Source organism: Cydia strobilella, chromosome 22 (assembly GCF_947568885.1).
Source record: "Cydia strobilella chromosome 22, ilCydStro3.1, whole genome shotgun sequence".
Taxonomy (NCBI): domain Eukaryota; kingdom Metazoa; phylum Arthropoda; class Insecta; order Lepidoptera; family Tortricidae; genus Cydia; species Cydia strobilella.
This window is the reverse complement of record NC_086062.1, coordinates 6601826-6624124: the sequence shown is the minus strand read 5'-3', so window position 1 is coordinate 6624124 and position 22299 is coordinate 6601826. Positions and strand designations below refer to the sequence as shown.

General features: G+C 39.0%; 1 protein-coding gene across 3 annotated transcripts in view; it reads left to right on the top strand.

The window, feature by feature from the left end:
- LOC134751391 (uncharacterized) overlaps positions 1 to 20318 on the top strand; it is a 277631-nt gene extending 257313 nt beyond the window's left edge. For 2 of the 3 annotated variants that reach the window (XM_063686769.1, XM_063686767.1), the window contains 7 exons: positions 14716 to 14921; positions 15640 to 15806; positions 16698 to 16976; positions 17390 to 17597; positions 17942 to 18084; positions 18452 to 18574; positions 19179 to 20318. In XM_063686769.1, the coding sequence (XP_063542839.1) occupies positions 14716 to 14921; positions 15640 to 15806; positions 16698 to 16976; positions 17390 to 17597; positions 17942 to 18084; positions 18452 to 18574; positions 19179 to 19856 (1804 nt within the window). In that variant the 3' untranslated portion in view covers positions 19857 to 20318. The remainder of the gene's footprint in view (positions 1 to 14715; positions 14922 to 15639; positions 15807 to 16697; positions 16977 to 17389; positions 17598 to 17941; positions 18085 to 18451; positions 18575 to 19178) is intronic. The other variant, XM_063686770.1, reaches the window with a different exon arrangement.
- The last annotated feature ends 1981 nt before the right edge of the window (positions 20319 to 22299 follow it).

Genomic DNA, 22299 nt, shown 5'->3' with positions numbered 1-22299 from the left:
TTGCCTTTAGTGCATTTTGGTGATTATGAAGTTTTACACGGAGAATATATTACACTAGCGACCTGCCCCGGCTTCGCACGGGTTACACAAAACCATTACAAATTATACACTAAAACCTTCCTCAAGAATGACTCTATTGATAGGTGAAAACCGCATCAAAAACCGTTGCGTAGTTTTAAAGATCTAAGCATACATAGGGCATACAGACAGCGGAAAGCGACTTTGTTTAATACTATGTAGTGATTATACTAGTCTAAACCCGCACCTTTGTCCACGTAGAACTCATTAACAACTTTCAACTCCATTTTCACACCCTAAGGGGTTGATCTCCCGAAAAAAATTTAATATTTAGAGTCTGATCAGGGGGCCTAGCCAATCGTACATCAGCAACAGACGACAGATGCTACGAAAAGTCACGTGACATTGCATTATTAAAGTTTCAATTGGCCTTCGTAGTTATGCAAAAACGTTCCAACCAACTATGGACGCCGTTGTGGGTTGGAACGTTTGTGCAATTGGTGTTACGAATAGACATAGAGTTTTCTAGCACGAACGTCATGTTATTAGTGCTTGACAAAATAAAAAAATCGACAATCCTGTTATCGATAAGTACCCCTTCAACGTTAATCACTTTCCATTTGTGTCGCTTTCAAGCAAAAGGTACCACATTGTCGCTTGCTAATAAGAACGCACTAACATGTTATTCATATAAAGATGCAAGCAAATTTCGTCCTCATTGTAAGCGACAATGTGGTACCTTTTGCTTGAAAACGTCACATATTTCTTCTCCACATCAGTGGAAGTTGAAAATCTTAATTTGTGGTTTTTTTTTTTCTAAAAGGCGAAAAAGTTTGACAACCGAAAATATGGGAAAAATTTGATAGTTTTCGGTAGAGTTCGTGCTAGAAAAATCTCTGTCTTTACGAGTATACCTACAGTTTTATTCTGCGAAACTGTTTACTTCTGTTTCGATCTATCATATTAACTGTATATACTAGCACCGTGGCCCTCCAGTAACTAAACCTAGTATATGTCCATTGTAATCACACCTGCCTATTCCAGCAAAATCAATATCCATAATACGAGTAAATCCTAATTTCAAGCTAGTGGTTTATTTGCGTGGTTGAATGAAAACGCAGCTGACGAGTATTCACATATCCACGTTTATGCTGCTAGATACAATGCACAAATTCTAAATGAGGTATAAGGTATACTCAGACAAATAGCCAATGAAGAAGGTCATTTTTTAAATATTTTGTTGCACATAGCAATTTGTTAACATAATCTATACATTTTCTGTCAACAGCCGTCTCTTTTTTATAATGTTTAAAGTTGTCATCGTAATATAATATTTTTTTAATAAAATGTGGCAAAAAAATTCCAATACCGGAATTCCGGTACTGAAGTATAGTAAAAATTGGTCCAATATTCCGGTATTTTGGGATTCCGGAATGCCAATATTGATGCCCTGGGTACGCGGAGTAAAAAGTTTGATAAACTCTGCTATACCTAGAGCAAGCGAGCAAAAGTTATCAATACTACATACATATTATATTATAGGACATTATTACACAAATTGACTAAGTCCCACGGTAAGCTCAATAAAGCTTGTGTTGTGGGTACTTAGACAGCGATATAATATATAAATACTTAAGTACATAGAAAACACCCATGACTCAGGAACAAATATCCGTGCTCATCACTGAATAAATGTCCTTACCAGGATTTGAACCCAGGACCATCGGCTTCACAGGCAGTCACTACCGACTAGGCCAGACAGGTCGCCAAAATTTCCGATATCATTTCTATTCGTCAAAATGTATTGTCGCGCACAATCCAACCGCGGTTGGTTGAGCGGAAAACGTTGCTTTAAATAAAGCCCAGGCTTCACGCATTTGATGCGCCCAATAGCATCTGCATTGAGCATTTTGGACGGGTAATTTCATATTCTAACTATCCTAACACAAGTTTATTCAATACCCTCGGAATTCGGCCTACGTCACTTCTCCTCCATGTGGGATATAAATAATTCAGTTATTTTACCCGGAAAAAGGGGTCAAACTCAGACTAAGATATTAAGCTGGAAACTCGTATAGCGCCTTCATTATAGCAAAGATAGACTGTATCCATCTATTACGGAGTTATATCTAAGGAAAACACGTGCCTCGAAAATCAAGGAAATTTGACTCTCGATCAGAGGGCGCTACTAGCTTTGGCCTACTGTCGTATAGATGGTGTTGACGGTTTCGTTTGTTATTTAACAATTTTTACGCATATCAGTGAAAGAACATGGATCAAAATCATAAAAATAATTAATGCAAAAAAAAATCATTTATCCATATTTAAATACATTTTATCGTATTTTTATAAATCTTAATTTTTAGTTTTAAAGTGTGTCGATAGATGGCAGTGAATTTACTGTGGTTACAAAATTTACTATGACAGTACCGCTCTAGTATAAGTTACTCTATGATTATAGCATTCTAAAAGCTGTCTCAAAAGTCACACTGGGCTGGAAGTGAAGTGAATCACGGGATCACAAAAATCAGTTTTCGCGAATATCAAGGCTTTTTTTTATACCACGTCGGTGGCAAACAAGCGTACGGCCCGCCTGATGCTAAGCAGTCACCGTAGCCTAGCCTATGGACGCCTGCAACACCAGATTACATGCGCGTTGCCGACCCTTTAAAAACCTGTACACTCCTTTTTTGAAGAACCCCATAATAATAATAATAATAATAAGCCCGCAGGGCAGCTTGTGGCGAGCTGTTGGGGAGTAACGACCCCACGGACCCGAGTGCTCCCGAGAGTCGGTCAGGGTCTCCGTCTCCGGCGTGTCTTCGTCGGTCGGAGTGGACCCCAAGGGGACCCGCAGGACTCTCAGCTCTGGCTTGCCTTCATTGGCTGCCCAGAGAGGAGTCGCTAGAGCTAATCAATAATAGTAATGTATGCTTGTAACAGAACGCAACTACAGACTGCTTATAATGACCCAATGCATACGGGAGTGGGGGGACAACGAGCGTCGTTTCTGAGTACAGACGCTGTCAGATTATAATGAACTGTGTAACTATAGGATTAGCAATATTAGATCTCTCTCTCTTGTCTGGACGATCAATGGTGGTGCTTGTGTAAACGAAACATTAAAGGATTATTATAATAAACTCGGTGTTAACTGAAGAAACGTTTTATTACTAAACATTACATGGCGCAGCCGTCAATCGAACATATTAAGATTTATTGTGAATAATAAATTAATACAAAACGGAGAACAAGGAAGGCACAGAAGAAACAATTATGTCGGGTATAGAATTTAAAATGCCTGCACCGCTGCAATTGGATTCAGTTGGTGATATGTTGCTAAAGTGGACGAATTTCAAGCAACAGCTTAAGATTTTTATTACGGCCGCTGGATTAACAAACGTGAATGAAGCAAGAAAGTCGGCAATTTTGTTGAATTGTATCGGACAAGAAGGGCTGGAACTGTATTATAACTTAATAAAAGACTCTGAAGATACCCCTAAATTTGATGATCTGCTCAAATTGTTCGACCAATACTTTGAACCCAAGCAAAATGAACTCATTAACACATTTAAATTCAATAGCAGAAAACAAGAAGATGGCGAGACTTTTGACAACTTCTACATCGCTATCAGAAAATTAGTAAAAAATTGTAATTTCAAGGACCTGGAAGATAGAATGCTGAGGGACCGAATTGTCATGGGCATCAGGGACAGAAAGCTGCAACAGAAATTATTGGAAAAACAGGACCTTACTTTAGAACAAGCGGTGGACAAGTGCAGGGTCGCTGAGCTGTCGAAGGAACATGCAGAGGTGATCCGGAAGCAAGAACCTGTGTCGGTTGATCTTGTGTCAAGTCAGCCAAAGCGTGAAGCTAAGTATTTTAATAATTCTAAGAAAAACATGAAGTATAGTAGTAAATTTTATAGATGTCTGAAATGTAATCTAGAACATGGACCAGCTGAATGTCCAGCGTTTGGCCAAACATGTCATAAGTGTAAAAAATTAAATCACTTTGCTAAGGGTTGCAAAAATAAAAATGTAACTTCAATTGAAGTAGAGCATACTGAGGATAATAACCTAGTACATGATTTGTGACTAGTTAAGTTGGTTCACTCTATAGGAAGTACTAGTAACATTAATAATAATGAATGGTTGTCAAACTTGCACATTGAAAATAAACAATTGACTTTTAAATGTGACACAGGGGCTCAGGTAAATGTCATCTCATTAAATGATTAAAAAAATATTGTCAATGATGAAAATCCTAAGTGGTCTGAGACAAATATAATATTAGAAGTATTTGGGGGTAATAAGCTTAAGCCACTAGGGAAAATAACATTGAAAACTGGGGTAAATAAATATGAAAAGGTTGACACTGAGTTCATAATAATTAAGAAAAATGTGAAACCAATTTTGGGTTTAAACTCATTAATTGAATTAAATTTACTACAGAATAGTAGCATTAACAGTATTAATATTAATAACAAGGAGGCTATAGTTAATAAAAATTTGTCACTTTTCCAGGGAGTCGGAGAATTTAAGGTACCTCTCGAACTACACATTCAACCAGGCGCACAGACGGTAGTAAAGCCACCTCGGCGAGTTCCTCATACAATAAGGGAGCGTCTGGCTTGTAAATTAAAGAGTCTACAAGAACAGCGAATTATTGAGAAAGTCGAACATCCGAAATCCTTTGTAAGTAATCTTGTAATAATTGAGAAAAGTGATGGTAATTTAAGAATCTGCCTCGACCCACAGGAATTAAATAAGGTATTAATAAGGGAGTATCATCTCATACCAACATTAGAGGAAATGCTTACAAAGTTAAGTAACAAATCTGTATTTTCGGTACTTGATCTGTCAGATGGCTTTTATAACATTAGATTAACAAATAACTCAACAGATCTGTGTACTTTTAGTAGTCCTTTTGGTTGTTATAAATTTTTAAGATTACCTTTCGGTTTGTCTGTAGCTCCTGAAATTTTTCAAAAATATAGCGAACAAACTTTTGGTGACATTCCTGGTGTGGTCATATACTGTGATGATCTGTTGATTTGTGCTGATAATGAAGACGAACATGATAAAATATTAGAACGAGTTTTTGAAAGAGCCCGAGTAAGCAATGTAAAATTTAATAAAAGAAAATTTCAACATAAAGTAAACGAGGTCAAATATTTCGGTCATGTATTTTCAAAAGAGGGAATGAAAATTGATCCAGAAAGAATAAGAGCATTATTAAATATTAAAAGCCCTTCAAATAAAACTGAACTGCAATCTTTTTTGGGCATGGTAAATTATTTAAGAAATTTTATTAGTAATCTGGCAGATTTGGTAGCACCTTTACAAGCATTAATGAAGAAACATGTGGGTTGGCTTTGGACAGAAATACATGAAAATGTTTTCTGTGATATAAAAAAATGCATAAGTTCGGCACCTGTATTAAAAAAATTTAATGTTTCCCTACCTGTAACAATACAATGTGACTCTAGTAAGGACGGCTTAGGTTGCTGCTTAATGCAGCAGGGCAAGCCAGTATGTTATGCATCAAGAAGTCTTACCAGTGCAGAAAAAAATTTTTCACAGATTGAGAAAGAATTGTAGAGTGTAGTTTGGGCCACGAAAAAGTTTCATTATTACATTTATGGAAAAAAATGTACTGTCCTTAATGATCATAAACCGTTGGAAACTTTATTAAAGAAAGGAATACATGAAATCCCTTCGGCTAGATTACAAAGACTTAAACTAAAATTATTAAAATACGATATTGATTTTAAATATTTAAAAGGCCGCTTGATGCATATTGCAGATTTGTTGTCACGTAGTTATTTAAATGAAGTAGATGAAGATCAATCATACATGTTTGAAGTTATACATTGTATTGGATTAGGAAATTATTTACAATGTACCGATGAACAGAAACAAGAATTAATTGAAGAAACTTCAAAAGATGACACTTTAACAACATTGTTGTTGTACACACAGGAAGGATGGCCAGAGACTATTAATATGGTACCAGATACTGTAAAACATTTTTTTAAATTGAGACATGAAGTTACTATAGATCAGAAATTGCTTTTTATGAATGACAGATTAATTGTTCCAAAGTCACTAAGATTAACAATTTTAAAAAGGTTACATGAAGGTCATTTAGGAATAACCAAGATGAAGCAAACTGTTAGGGGTTTATATTATTGGCCACAAATGGATGCTCACATTGAATCATTTGTTAAACAATGTTTCATCTGTCAAATGTATCAAAATAATAATATAAAAGAACCATTATTATGTCATGATGTACCATCCTTACCATTTGTAAAAATTGGAATTGATATAATGGAGTTTAAGAGGAAAAGTTATCTAGTTATTTATGATTACATGTCGAAATGGTTAGATATTAAACCCATTTCAAATAAGTCCTCTCAGTGCATAATTAATGTGTTAACAGATGTTTTCAGTTGTTTTGGCATACCATTGGAAATAGTAGCGGATCATGTTCCATTTGATTCACTTCAATGCAAACAGTTTGCGAGTGAATGGGGTTTTAAATTCATTTACTCAAGTTCAAGATATGCACAGTCCAATGGTATGGCAGAACGAGGGGTGCAAATTGCTAAAAAAATGTTAACAAAATGTAATGAAGATAAAACAGACTATAGAATGGCTTTGTTAAAATATAGATCATCTCCTGTATCGGGCACACATTTTACACCTTCTCAATTAATGATGAATAGGAATTTAAAAACAAAATTACCTTGTACTTATACATATTTGAAACCAAAGTTAAATTATAATACTAAGATGGAATTTGATAAAGTTAGGAATAGAAACATAACTAATTATAATAAAAATACTAAAGAGAAGCCTCATTTTCAAGTAGGCCAAAATGTTTGGTTTAAAATAGACCCTAGTTCTAAGAAATGGTTGTTGGGTAAAATTGTTAGTAATAATAATTTTAGATCTCATAATATAGAAGATAGTTATGGTTCTAGATATACTAGAACTTCATTTCATGTTCGACCTCAATAATTCGGTGTTACTGTGTTTGTTGTGAATGTGTAGTGCGGGAGCATTGCATTTCTTTGCTGTAACTTAAGTTAAGGATGATTTGAGTTTGTAAGACTGTTTTGTTGGTCTACTTAGCTTATGATTTTATTTTTTATTTTTTGTAAAAGGGGGATGATGTAGTAATGTATGCTTGTAACAGAACGCAACTACAGACTGCTTATAATGACCCAATGCATACGGGAGTGGGGGGACAACGAGCGTCGTTTCTGAGTACAGACGCTGTCAGATTATAATGAACTGTGTAACTATAGGATTAGCAATATTAGATCTCTCTCTCTTGTCTGGACGATCAATGGTGGTGCTTGTGTAAACGAAACATTAAAGGATTATTATAATAAACTCGGTGTTAACTGAAGAAACGTTTTATTACTAAACATTACAATATGCTCCAGGGGTGGAAGTGAAAGATGCATAAGACGCGAGTTGGCACAGTGGCTGGTAACAGCCACTGGGTAGAAAGCGGCGCACACCTCTCGACACCCCTGAGCCGCTCACACCGGTGTTGCTCCTGGTCGTCTTCACGACGGCAGTTTCAGGGGCCCATCTAGTCAGCGGCGAGTCACCGCCTGCCTCGATAACGTGTACAACATTGTTATGGCAGGTGTCCGGACCTCTCAGCAATAGCCCAATCTTTTGACCAGCCAAACTTCAACACCATAACCGGCACTCTTTTCCACTGTTTTTATAATAGCCCCTACGCCTGTTGGAACCGATTTACGGGTATCTATTTGTACCCGTGAATGGGTTCTAGCAGGTGTATTACATAACAGCAAACTTCTCCAAAGGGCCTCTACGTGTTGGATCTGTATCCCCACGCACGCCTATCAAATGACCGGGATGTATATACCCGTGAGTTTATATGAGATACAAATAATAATAATAATAATATTCTTTATTGTGCACAATGAAACATGATTAAATACAGCAAATTAACATAAAAAACTAAGCAGCAACAGGCGGTCTTATCGCTTAAAAGCGATCTCTTCCAGACAACCTTCAGGTAGTAGAAATTAGCGCAAGGAAGAAATATGTATAAGGGTAGCAAAAATAAATGGAGAACGAGTACAGGAAAAAAAAATATATCAGCACAACTAAATATATAACAATATCAATACATGCATAAATGTAATATATACAATAAATATATATATATATATATATATATATATATATATATATATATATATATATTCATACATACATACATACACATATCACACAATACAGATAGACAGACAGAATCTAATAATTAACGAGTTTGAGGAAGGGACAGATAGTGGATACTGTAGAGCATACTGTAGCCCCTCGGGAAAACCTCGGCAGGGAGCTCATTCCATAGCCGAAGCGTCCACGGGAGGAAATACCTTAAACCGCACAGTACGCGACCATTTAGGTTCTAGGGTGTGAGGATGAACACCCTGCCGATGGCGAGCGGTGCGGTGATAGAAAGCGGCCGTTGGCATCATGTAGGTTTCCATGATCGTAGCTCCAATGATGTGACATCAGAATAAAAAAATACGCTCAGTTATGTTGCAAAAAGTTTTCTTTACGCTCAACCATCTACATATATTGATGGAGAACGAGAACGTTTTTTCTCTTATGCGTAAAGTGTAAATAAATTTATGAGTATTTATACTGAATTCCTTCTTCACCGAAAATTATCTTGATGATATTCGGGTCAAAAAAATCCACCATCGGCCATCTACAATCTAGCCTAAAATTCGGTTTTCAAAATTTAAATCTTTTTTTGTTATCTACGTTATTTAAAAGTTAAAACTAAAACCCCATTAAAAACGAAACGAAACAAAGACTGTTAAACCAAGATACATTACATATTCGCCTAACCTTTTACTATTGTAAGCGAAACTAGAAATTTTGCAATCCTAACGCGACACGCGATTATACTAGCTTTTGCTACACGTTTAAATCCTAAAATCGTACAAAATTTACGGGATCATAGTTCAGTTTGGGTTCTCAGCCAGGAACTGAGTTTCATAGCTTAAAATAATTTTACAACGTACAATACGCCTTATGCTATTGCTTAAATCCGAGAATCGCTCAAAGTGATGTTAACTTAGGTCTCTCTGCGTCTAAGGCACAGAAATTCGCAGCTAAAGTATGAAATTAATGAGAAAATGTGTTTTAATTCAGATGAGTCCTAGCGAGGTTTGCGTTTGTAGCGGGCAAACAGCGCGATAGATTTGCAGATATTTCGCCTCTGCCTTCACGTAACTGTTGCAGGGGCGAATGGAACAGCTACTGCAATTTATAGTTATTTTTGCCTAAATAACAAAACAGTTCTAGGCAATGTAAGTGATTTGAACTTTGAACTTTTGAACTTCCACAATGGGCATTTAAATAAAAATAAATAAAATTCATTTATTTCAGACGTTTGTTCATATTTTGCAATTTATTTTTTGCTAGTAATAGACAGGCTAGTGGAAAATAAGCTTGAAAGATTTCTTGCCACTATGACAAAAAAAAATTGTCTCTTTTCGTAAACTTTAAAGAAGAATGGCGTAGGACATAACTGAGATTTTTTAAATTTTTAGTTAGATCGTCTATAAGAAGATCTAAAGCTTTAGCAGGTGAAAGTTTATGCGGAATACCGTAATATGCACTAACCACCTAACCAGAATCTACGGAGCACAATCTCCAGAAAACTATAAAACTTCCCGTACAATAATTATAGACGATTTGATGCAATCCATAATGGCTGACTTACGCTAGAACGCTCCGGGTCCGGGCGCAGGCGTCCGACATGTGCGTTTTCTATAGAAATCATCACGTAATCACCGAGGCTCGGAACGGACAGTCTATAGAAAACGAAGTGTCGGATGCCTCGGCCCGGACCCAAACCGTTTTAACGTGAATCATCCTTAACCCTCCTAAGAGATTGAATAGATTCTACGTGGATTTTTTTTTATAAAAACGTGGGAACACAAGTCAACCTACAATATGCGTTATCCTTGTCAGACAGTGATACAACCGTTCTCCGATCTGTCACTCCGGCATCCGAAAATGGATGCTGAATTATTCCTCGTTGAGATTTCGCATATTCTCGCTCGGCATTAGATATTTATTTACCGTTTGAAGGGTATACTTAATTCATTGTTAAATGAGAAAAAGACTAAACGTATTAAGTTTGTCACTAGTAGTAACGTAAGGCATGTGCAACAGCTCGATTAGTATATTTTAGTTACTTCCATAGCATAGCATTGTCATATGGTATTTTACTGTGGGGTGGAGCTTCAGAGATAAATACCATTTTTGTTCTGCAGAAGAGGGCTATTATAAAATGAACCTTAGTGACTCACTTAGAGATACATTTAAGGAAATTGACATAATGGCAGTGCACTGTCGATATATTTATGACAATATTCTGTATGTACATAAAAATATTGTTAATTTTAGGAAAAATTGTGACATTCGTAATAAAATACTAGAAATAAACATAAGCTCGCAAAGCCCTTAACTCGGCTCCATAAAATAAAAAAATCATTAATGGGTAATTAAGTAAGATTTTATAATAAACTTCCAAACCATATTACTGAATTATCAATTAATAAATTTAAGAATTATGTAAAGCGTAAACTTATTTCTAAAGCTTATTATACCACACAAGACTACATGAATATTAATATAACGTGGGATTAATTGTGATTCGAAATGATTAATTATTTATTATTTATAAATAAATGGATATTCCAATGTATGTACTTCTTTTGTTGTGATTTTTTTTGACATTTAGATTTTATTCTAGAAACATTCTAGACTAGTATATTTTATAAAAAAAATGTTTGACGATCTTTTTGTGAAACTCTTAGTATTAAATTGCTCTAATAATTAAGCTTAAGATAATATATGTGTATATACTACTTACTATTCATAAGTGCTTGTTGCTAGACCTACATGAATAAAGTATATTTGAACTTTGAATGCGAATTTCAGGGCTGTTTTATTATTTAGGTTGGAATCATAACTGCGCCGTTTTTCGGGTAAATTTTTGATTGCTTTGAGTGTAATCTTTACGGTTTGAGTCGTCATCGCTGGATTTTTCTTCGTGTTTTGTCCGCGGAGTATACGAGCGGCAGGATCAGTTTTCGAATTGTAATGATAGTACCTATAGATATTCGAGGACATTACAAAGATTTACTTTTCTAAGTTCTTTTCTGTTTCTGATATTTACATGAGATAGGTAAACAAAATCAGGCAAAACTACGTACCTAAAGAAAACTTATAAGTACTTAAATAAAAGCTTGTGTAATAAAATTCTTCGTAGTGGTCGTGTTTCGTCACCTTGTTAACGAACACCTTTCGATGAAAGGGCTAGTGAATTAAACATGTACCTATTAAAATATGCATTATGGAAATCAGTTTTTAGTGTTTCGTACCCTTCGGTATGGGTTAGTAGGTCACTAATTGACGGCTTGGTCATGATTATGGATCATTCCCAGCTATATGTACATATATCTCTTTAGATATGTATATTTCCGTCGAGTCCTTCCTGCGAAGCATCAAACCCAACTACATAGGTACATCTCGCTTACGCTAGTTACCATATTGATACATTGAATAAGATTATTGTCACTGTCATATTGTCATTACTCCCGTCGTATAACGTCGTTACTTCCGTTATCAGAACGAGGTGGAATTTTGTAGTTTGACCTTCGGTCACACTTTTTAGTTGTCGAAGTCTACTTTAGATATTATAAATTATGTACTACACCTACATTTGAGACCGAGACTATTATTAACGATTATTCGGGCATTGTGTTACACTTGTAAGTTACATTAATATGTTATTTACGGTTACTTCTAAATATATTTAAAGAACTTGACAGTTGACATTTAATTTCTGGTTGACGAGTCATGAGTCATGACAATGAAATGTTCAGATTTATGCCCAAGCGTGCACAGCCACAGCAATTAAATATAATTATTAATTGGGTATTTTATTAAAATCTAAATCTAAATCTCTCGATCTCACCCAACTGGTCGACCAGCCAACTCGTGTTCCGGACGTTGCTGGCCACACACCCAATTGCTTGGACCTTCTGCTGACAACAGACCCAGACAGGTACAATGTGTCTGTGTCATCCCCCTTGGGAACCTCTGACCACTGTCTGGTGAAATCTGTGTCGTTCCATTCCCCGCAGGATCGTAGCCCTAGAGGCTCACGCCGAGTGTGGCGATACAAGTCAGCAGACTGGGATGAGATGCGGCACTTCTTTGCGTCTTATCCTTGGCAGCAAACCTGTTTCATCAGTGATGATCCGTCGATCTGTGCGAATGCTATCACCGATGTGTTGCGTCTGGGCATGGAATACTATATTCCCTACTCAGACGTAGCAACCGGAGGCACAGCTCGTCCGTGGTTCAACGCCGAGTGTGACCGGGCAGAAGCCCTTAAGCACGCGGCTTATTTATCGTGGGCTGATGCTCGTAGTCGTAAAGATCCGGATGTACAGGCAAAGAAGCAGTCGTTCAATAGAGCAGCTAAGTCTTGCAAGAAGGTTATACGGAAAGCCCGATTTCTTCACGTTCGCCGTGTAGGCGCCAAGCTAGCCTCTTACCCGTCAGGGAGTAAGGCGTTTTGGTCGCTGGCAAAGTCGGTTGAGTCGAATTTCTGTCGCCCCTCTTTACCTCCATTGCTGAGGCCAGATGGATCACTGGCGCATACAGCGAAAGACAAGGCAAACCTGTTTGCCTCTCTTTTCGCAGAAAATTCGCGTCTGGACGCTGGCGTCGCTAAGCCTCCCTCCTTGCCTACCTTTGGTGCTTCAATGCCCGAAGTAAAAATACACCAAAGGGAGGTATTGAAAGCACTGCGCTGTCTAGACGTGAACAAAGCTAGTGGTCCTGATGGAGTTCCAGCGATTGTGTTGAAAACTTGTGCGCCTGAGTTGTCTCCAGTACTGACACGCCTGTATCGTCTTTCCCTGAGGTCGGGTCAAGTCCCCGAGTCGTGGAAGCTTGCAAACGTACAGCCTGTACCTAAGAAGGGTAGTCGTGCTGACCCGTCAAATTATCGACCTATCGCGATCACCTCCATACTTTGTAAGATTATGGAGCGTGTTCTGAACACCAAGCTCCTGGCATATCTCGAAGGTAACGATCTCCTCAGTGATCGGCAATACGGTTTTCGCCGGAATCGGTCTACTGGGGACCTTCTGATTTATGCCACCCACCTATGGGGCGAGGCCATCGAGAGACATGGTGAGGCTATCGCCGTGTCCCTCGACATTTCCAAGGCTTTTGACAGAGTCTGGCACGACAGCCTAATTAGCAAGCTTTCTGCGTATGGGATCTCCTCTGGCCTGCGCTCCTGGATCACTGATTTCCTGAGGGACCGATCTATTCGAGTTGTCCTAGATGGATGCTCGTCTGATCTTTTGGCTATTAATGCCGGGGTACCTCAGGGTTCAGTCCTCTCCGCGACCCTCTTTCTGCTGCACATCAACGATCTGCTCAAGCCCGGTATCTTTGGGTACGCGGATGACAGCACGGTTACGGAGAGATACCTTGGTGACGCGAGGGTCAGTGTAGCTGACACCAAGATCCTCAGGGAGACCATGGTGGAGCGATTGAATCTGTCCTTGGATGCCGTGTCCGAATGGGGCGAGGCCAACTTGGTTGGATTCAACGCCACTAAAACACAGGCGTGTCTTTTCACTGCAAAACGGAGCCAGTTTACCTTGGCTCCCACTTTCCGAAATGTGTCCCTTCCCGTGACCAACACTTTAGAGCTTCTCGGTCTAAGTTTAAAATCAAACTTAAACTTCGGGTCGACTATTGAGTCTAGGGCTAAAACTGCTGCCAAAAAACTTGGTGTCCTATTTAAGGTGAAGCGGTATTTCACGCCGAATCAGCTTCTCTCCCTATACCAAGCACAGGTACGCTCGTGCATGGAATACTGCTCCCACCTATGGGACGGTTCTGCCAAGTATCAGCTGGCGGCCCTGGACTCGGTAGAGCGCCGGGCTCATAGACTCTTTGGTGATGATCCATCGGTCAAGTCAGGGATACAGAGCCTTGAGCATCGCCGACGAGTCGCTTGCCTATCGGTGTTCTATCGGATACATTTCGGGGAGTGCGCACAGGAACTGCACGACCTGATCCCACCTTCCCCTTTCCATCATCGGACATCCAGGCGCGGGGAGCGTATGCACCCGTTCGTGGTCCACATTCCATTCGTTCGGACGAAACGTTTTGCCTCCTCCTTTTTGGTACGGACGGCTAAGGAATGGAATGCGCTCCCGCCATCTGTATTCCCTGATCAATATGACCTCGGTCTCTTTAAAACAAGAGTGAATAGGCTGTTACTGAACCGGTGAGCTCCATCTTAGGCCCTGTCTTCACTTTCCATCAGGTGTGACTAGGGCCAATCGCCGATCAGTTTATAATAAAAAAAAAAAAAAAAAAAAAAAAAAAAAAAAAAAAAAAAATACGGAACGAACGGTACGGTACACCAGAAATAAATGATAAAATATTAAAGTCTTCTGGAGTCTCCTCCATTTTACGTCAGAAGCAGTCATTAGATCTACCTACCTATAAAATAAATCATACTTTGTACTTTGGTCACTAAAAAGATTTCACATATTAACTACATCTTATTTATTTTTTCAGACTTCGCCTAGAGAGCTACGAGCAATGGTGCGCCGTGGACGCCGTGACCCAAGGCTGCGCGGGCGCACCCGCGGCCTGTCGCGCCGCCGTGCTAGCCGTGCTGGGGACTCAACTGCGGGCCGCTTGCGCGTGCAGGGGCACGGACTTCGCGCAGCTGTACGACTGTCTCGGTTGGCAGAGGCTGCTGTGGCTGAATCCTTGCGTCGGTGAGCGATAGAACTGTTAAAGTGTCTGTACTATACCTAGGCGTAGTGTCTAGCCGTGCTGGGGAGGCCGCTTGCGCGTGTTGGGGGACGGACTTCGCCCAGCCTGTATGATTGTCTCTGCAGGCTGTGGCAGAAAGATTGAGATGTAGCTTAACCCTATTGCGTCTGTGAGACCTAGGTGATTGTACCAGTGTGTGCAAAGTATAAATTAGATATTATCTTCTTAGGTATTACAATCCTGCCACGACATTTCATAGCGTCGGAAAGATACAGCGGCTAGCGGCAAGTGGTCATGTTTGAGTGTGTTCTTGCTTCTACTCTTGGCGTCTTTCAGTTTTATGTTGCCAGTCACCGACGCCGTTGTTGAACTAGGACAAGGATAACATAACTTAGGTACTTATATATTATGTCTTTACTCTAATCAGACGCTCATAAATAGACATTTTTGTGTAAGGCCTGTGTGGACGCTCGAGTTGAGCGTGCAGCGGGGCGCGGCGTGCAGCGTGCATGTTAAACAAATGCAAACGTATAGGAGCGGCCTTAGTGCACGCTGCTCACATCACTTGTGCTGCACGCCCCGCCGAACGCTCCGCTTTGAGCGTCCACTCAGGCCTTACAGTTAGAGTCTAACTGACATTATCTGGCATTCTACCATGTAAGTATCTCATCATGTAATATCAGAATATTAAACCATAAATTCAACCTTCCTTTATTCCAGTGGAATCGCAGAGCGACTACCACGTGAAGACCTACGGCCACATGATTACCACCTCACTCTACGACGATGGTGTCATCACCGTGGCGCCCGCGCCGGCGTTACACCACACCACTAACCACCACCGCCACACCACCCACGTAGCGCAGGTCATTCCTCCGCAACCCCAGGTAAGATTTTTCTGACACATGAACCCACTGTATCAGGTACCTTTGTGTATGTTGATCATAAAATAAATCAATTTAAGTCTATAATCAGTTCGATAGAGAATTGAAACTCATTGGAACTCTTGATACATACTTTATAACTTCCTTATTGACCGAAACGTTAGCGAAGTTCTCCGTTTTAACTCTGGCATTTTGTTTTCGTGCCTATGATATGATATGATATGATATTTATTTATTTCATAATATTACATTACATTATAAATTATTATGTCAATATAGATATAATAATTAATATTATGATCGTCAAGAGTACATTATAAAATACGAGATATTAAAACAAACAATACAAGTTCATGGTTTCAGGAATTCGTCCATACAATATATAGTATTTTCTAGCAGTATTTGCTTGTATGTCCGCATGTTCTCCTCTACAGGTCGCAATTCTTTACCGACTCTCGTGAAATTATGTGACCAGATTCTATGATTAAATTGTTTTTTTTTTGTCGAACTGGTTTTTGGATTTTTTTCACAATGCGGAAATTGTCATTAAGGACTTAAGCGCCATTAGCGTCTATAGCGCTTGAGCATTGTTAGTTTACTGTGATAACGACTCGACGAACTAAGTATTTTTCACTTTTACACTTTCTAAGCATAACGCGAGGTCTACAGCTCACAGCCACTAGTAGGTACCTACCACAGTATAAGAAAGGTGTCTTTTAGACCCAGTAGTCCAACTTCGAACAATTTATAATTCTCCTTCGAAATTCAAAATCTGCGACACATTTGCTTGCGCGCGACGGGCGGCCCGACATTTTTTTTGTTCGAAATTGAATTAGACGGTATAAATCGGTGGACACTGCTAGTACTCTAACATTGTGTAACTTTATCTTCCAGGACAACCGCCTCAGCCCAATAACCACCCGCTCCGACCAGACCATCCGCCCCGAAATCCCCGAAGAGATCTCCGAGCCCGTCGCCCCGCTCATCATCGAGACCACCGAGGCCCCCACCACCACCACCACCACCACCACAACCACCACCACAACCACTACCACTACCACTACAACTACGCCTCGACCGACGACGACGCTAGAGCCGACGAAGTATTGTATAGTGAAGAAGCCTGAGAGCGATGATGAGGCGCAGTATATTAAGATGGGAGAGACGAGGAGGGTGAGTATAGTTTGTAGCTGTATAAGAATAATAGCATTTTGCTGCCTTTATGTCAAGTAGTGTCCTAGAACTTATTAATTAACGCTACTTTTATATTATCAGCGGTAATTCTCTGATCTAATGATGTTTATACAGCCAACGTCAAGTCTGCAGACAATTTTCTTCAGATATCAAATTTTTTTTGATCATTTATTCAAAAATTTAGAAGTATCTAAGTCCGTCCAGGTTTACCGAATACTTTACTAATGCGCAAATTTCTCGCTCACTGTTAGCGTATTTATCGCAAAAAGACAGCCGTAAAAATATTAATCTAGTCAGTCAAGAAATGTGATACGTTTGCCAAAACTCATATTTGAATCCAGAACTCATCTGCTGGCCATGTAGATCAATTTAAATTGTTTATCACATTCCAGCTGTACCGCTCCGCCGAGCTCGCCGAATGCACGGACCTGTGCGTGTGCGAGCACAGTCTGCAAGTATCCTGCAAGGTGGCTTGCGTGCCTCGAGCGCCGTGTTCATCCCGCCTCGCGCATTACTCGCACGCCGCGCCAGCATATCAGGCTTACAGAGGACGGTGCTATTGCTACTCGGGCTCGTTCATCTGCATGAGGCCTAATCCTGGTAAGATATTTTATTAGACGGCCGATTTCTCTCATACCAGTTCTGTTCTACTGACTTAAATTAAACATTCTTAAAATCTGATTTTAATAAGCACCAGATTATCCAAACAATATGTTAGAACTGTTCGAAGAGTCACCGCTGGTGGCTTCATTTTATTTTAAAACAGATCCGCGTCCGGATGCAGCCTCCCTAGCTACTGATAGTTTTTGTATGTGGCTAATTTTATCATTCTAGTCCGTGACCACGAATGTTAGTTTTTTTTACATAGCTAATTGGTATATAAAATACCAAATTTCTCTGATATCAAACATCTCGATTTTTATTAGATCCTGTACATTTTCCAGGAGAATACAAGCTCCCCGAAGGCGTGTACCTGTTGCTAGGGTTCAGCTCGGTGGACGAAGCCCTCCTGCGACCGCACACCGGGCTGGGGGCCGAGGATGCTGTCAGGTTGCTGCAAAGCTACATGCACACGGTGCAGCGAGAGGTAAGGGTTCTAACTTGTGCTGTACACTTTAGGAAGTAATTCCCTTTGGCTTTGACGTTTAGCTCTTATCATGTGGATTATAAGTAATAACTTATCCTGAGAACAAGATGGAATAATTTTATCTTCCTATGCTCCGGTGACCAAACTATTTGCACAGATATTTATAGGTTCAAACTCAAGGAATTCATGAAAAATCTGTTACCTAACCTATTTGTGACTAGGCGACTTAAGTACCTACTTAATTCTTGTTCAATTTGATCTTCTGCAATATCGCGTCGTGACACATTTATCGCATTAAATTCCTTATATCAATAACATAATTTCAATATAATTTTCATAATATCTCGATTAATACTTGGCGTTTCAGACGAACTGCACCCTGACGTTGTTCAACATCAGCAACGAGAACGTGATCATTTCGGCCAGCATCCCCGCCAAGGAGCAAGACGCGCTCAAAGAGGCCGGGGAGCCCTTGCTTGACAAGGAAAAGGTAATTTCTCTCATTTTCTAATAACAATAAGTAATATAGAAGACATCTCCATCTGCTCATTCTCTAGGAATTAATTGACTTGAAGCTGGTGCAAATATCATCTCAACAGTTTACTTACGCATACATATGCATAAAAGTGATCAATGCACAGAGCAACCACCTTTTCCCTGGATAGGAGTTATGAAACTAGTGTACTGGTAACAATGCATTTATACTGTACTTCTTTGTTTTTCTTCTTTTTTGTGTTTCCGCATGAGTACAATTTGGAGCTCTTCAAGGCAAGAGTTAATAGGTATCTCATAGGTAAGCGTGCTCCACCGTAGACCACATCATCACTTACCATCAGGCGGGATCGAGGTCAAACGAAAAAAAAAAGTACATGTATAAACTCCACTTGGCGTAAGCATGTGTCTCATCCAGAATCCAGAAGGTTTACGCAAAAACAGGCGAGGTCCATGTGTGGGTACTGTGTCAAATGATAGGGACCATATCATCCTTTCACGGAAAAAGGAAACTCTTTTGGATTAAACCTTTTGAATATTATAATACGATACTTCTAAGTAAATAAATTTTTAAAATTAAAATAATCATTTAATATGTTCAGGAGGAGTGCATCGACGTCCTAAAGATCGTCAAAGCGCGCATCAACTCCCAGCACGAGGACATCTCCTCCCACCTGCTCCTCTCCATCTTCAAGATCGCCGAGGTCGACGTGGTTTACCCCACTCCCCCCTCCTCTGCCATTGCCGCCACCAGGCCCATCAAGAACCTCTATATCTTCATCACCCTTGCCACTATCCTTCTGAACCTCAACGGCATCCTCAACATTATCATCATTAAGATCGTCAATTCTTTATCGAATTTATTCGAGATGGCTACATCGGGCGTTCCAGACAAATATTTTTCGGATTTTATATCTATTTTAAAGGGTGTTAGCACAGTAGCTGTTGTAAAATACATTGGTACTCCGCACCGCGCACTCGCTTTAGGTATCGCACCGAAACACGATGAAAAAATAGAAATAAGTTATATAGATGTACATAATTATAAGGAAATAAAACATATCATAAAAGCTGTGAGTATTACAATATTTACTAATTTTAATGTACTTGTTGCTGATGTAATTATACCTAAATATTTTTCTAGAGATGTGTATTACGAAATTGTATGTACTATTGATTCGGAGATGCTTTTTGGTGATTTTAGTTTTGGAAAAATCGCGTCCTCTTCTTATGGGATTGTAAAATCCGTTAGCTTAGGACTGAATCTAGTAGTAGTATGAAGACTGAGCAGTACTAACGTATAGTTAATTGTATTTGGTTTCGTTTCGACTTAGAACTGGTGCTTGTAGGTCGATCTTTAAGGCTGGGTTTTGTAAATAGGAGTTATTGCGCCTTTTACACTGTTAGGCGTTCGTTCCACGCTGACGCATGCGGTGGAGCTACAGACAATGGGGTATTATACGGATTGTTAAACGTATTTTAAATATAGCCTCCTAAGACCCAAAGTAATTTCTGCAGTTTTTAATTCGGAACCGTCTTTTATTCCGTTATAGTTTAATATACGATTTTAAAATGTTCTTTTGAAAAGAACTCGGGGCTCGGGTGGATATAAAAGAAACACAGCTTAATGCTTTTCGTAACTAAACTTATTATTATTATTATTATTTTTTATTCATTACATTTCACAGCATAACAGTGATCCAAAGCACTGTGAAACCAATAGACATTTCATACACATAGTACACAAATCTAAATTAACATATAACAGATGAAGGCCGTTCATTCCTCGTCTCGCAGAACCTCAAGCATTCATAACACACGTCCAACCATCCACTCGCAAACACATCACAGTTTGGTGCTGATTCGAGGAGCGAGTTTAGCAGGTGCAAGGCTTCGGTGATTTACGGCGGGACACAGTTCGTACTGGTGGCAGCGCTAACAAATGGCGACAACGCGGTCGAAACAGAACTCTAGTCGGTGAGGGAAGACGCAGCAACTGAGCTACTAGTTCGGGGCAGTCAGAATCCCCACGTAAAATTCTACTGGCTAAAGTACATAGTCTGTAATTTCGCCTCACCTCAAGTGAGTTAAAACCTAATGTACCCTGCAAAAAATTTGTAGGGTATAAAAATGGGTAATATCCGTACATTTTTTTGTAGAGGGAGCGTAGAAACGCCTTTTGCACTCGCTCTAGCAGCAGGATATAGGTTGTTTCATAGGGGTTCCAAACAACACAAGCCGCTTCAAGCTTGCTTCTGACAAGAGCGGTGTAAAGGAGTTTTATTGACCTGGCTTACTTAAAAATTAAGACCCGCTACGAAGAAAGAAGTTTAACTAAATCTCTTGTGCTGCGAACTGATAGACGAATAATGAACAAGCCAGTTTTACTTGTAAAAATATCTAAAAATCCACATTTATAAATCGTGCATTACCGTTAGTACATATTTCACCTTTCACAGTTTTATTTAAAATAATTATATTTATAATAATTTTAACATTTTAACCATTCGATTAAAAGGTTAAAATTTAATAAAAATCATATTACTCCTACATTTACATACCTACAAGATATGAAGATAAATAAAAGCTTGGAGTTCTAATGTCTTTTCTGCCAATTTCCGCAGTTTGAAATATTTCAAAAACTGGATCGACAAAAAAACAGCTTATTCATAGAATCTGGTCACAAAATTTCACGAGAATCGGCTAAGAATTGCGACCTGTAGAGGAGAACATCCGGACATACGAAAGCAAAGCCGGAGATAAAACGGAAACCTTCGCTAACGCTACGATCAAAAAACATTAATTCATCATTATTCAATAAATACTGTTGTTATTTCTATTTATGGAATCATATTGGTCCTAGATTTACATAAATACAAGATTATGAATATAATTAAAAGCATGGAGTTCTAGATAATTCCAGAACAAAAGTAAACCGTTTCGAGGGAAGACTGGTAACTCTTGTCTGTGGCTCTGAACCCGCAAATTCTTTCAACAGTATTGCTGGGGCCACACAAGCGGGAAACGCGTTAAGTATCGCTTTAATTCGACGTTTTTCATACGGCCACACTGGGATTATCGCGATAATCAACGGCGTTTCCCGCCGTTTCCCGTCAGTGTGGCCCCGGTATAAAGTAGTACCATTTGTAGTAGTTGCTATGCCTTTCTGTCAATGACTGTGTAGCATTCATGTCTATATGTACGCACTTAGCACGGGGTATGCAATGTTTGACATAATATTTATACCATTGTGTGATATTTTTGAAATTTTAGGCTTTAATTATTTATTATTCAGAATAAGATCAAATATGAGCATATTTAATCAGCATAATATATTTGAAGCAAGTTATACTAAGGAATACACGTACATAAGCGTGGAGTCTTAATCTTTGTAAAACAATTCCCGACGTAACAAATACGAATAAAGACCTCTGTCAAGATTGTAAACAATGACAAAGAAGCAGAATATATTACAATTTTGGGCCCAGTAAAGAAGCTCATTTACTTTACGTACCTTTACGTACAGTCGTACAGTTACATATACTGTACAAACTTAACAGAGATACAGAAATGTGTATTTGCAGATACCTACTATTTTCATGCCCTAAAACTCTACACAGTGTACGCTGTACAAATTCAACGTAAATACTACGTTATACGCGAATAATATGTTGGTATGAAAAATTATGGAACTTGAAATTATGCGAAATATTATATACCTAT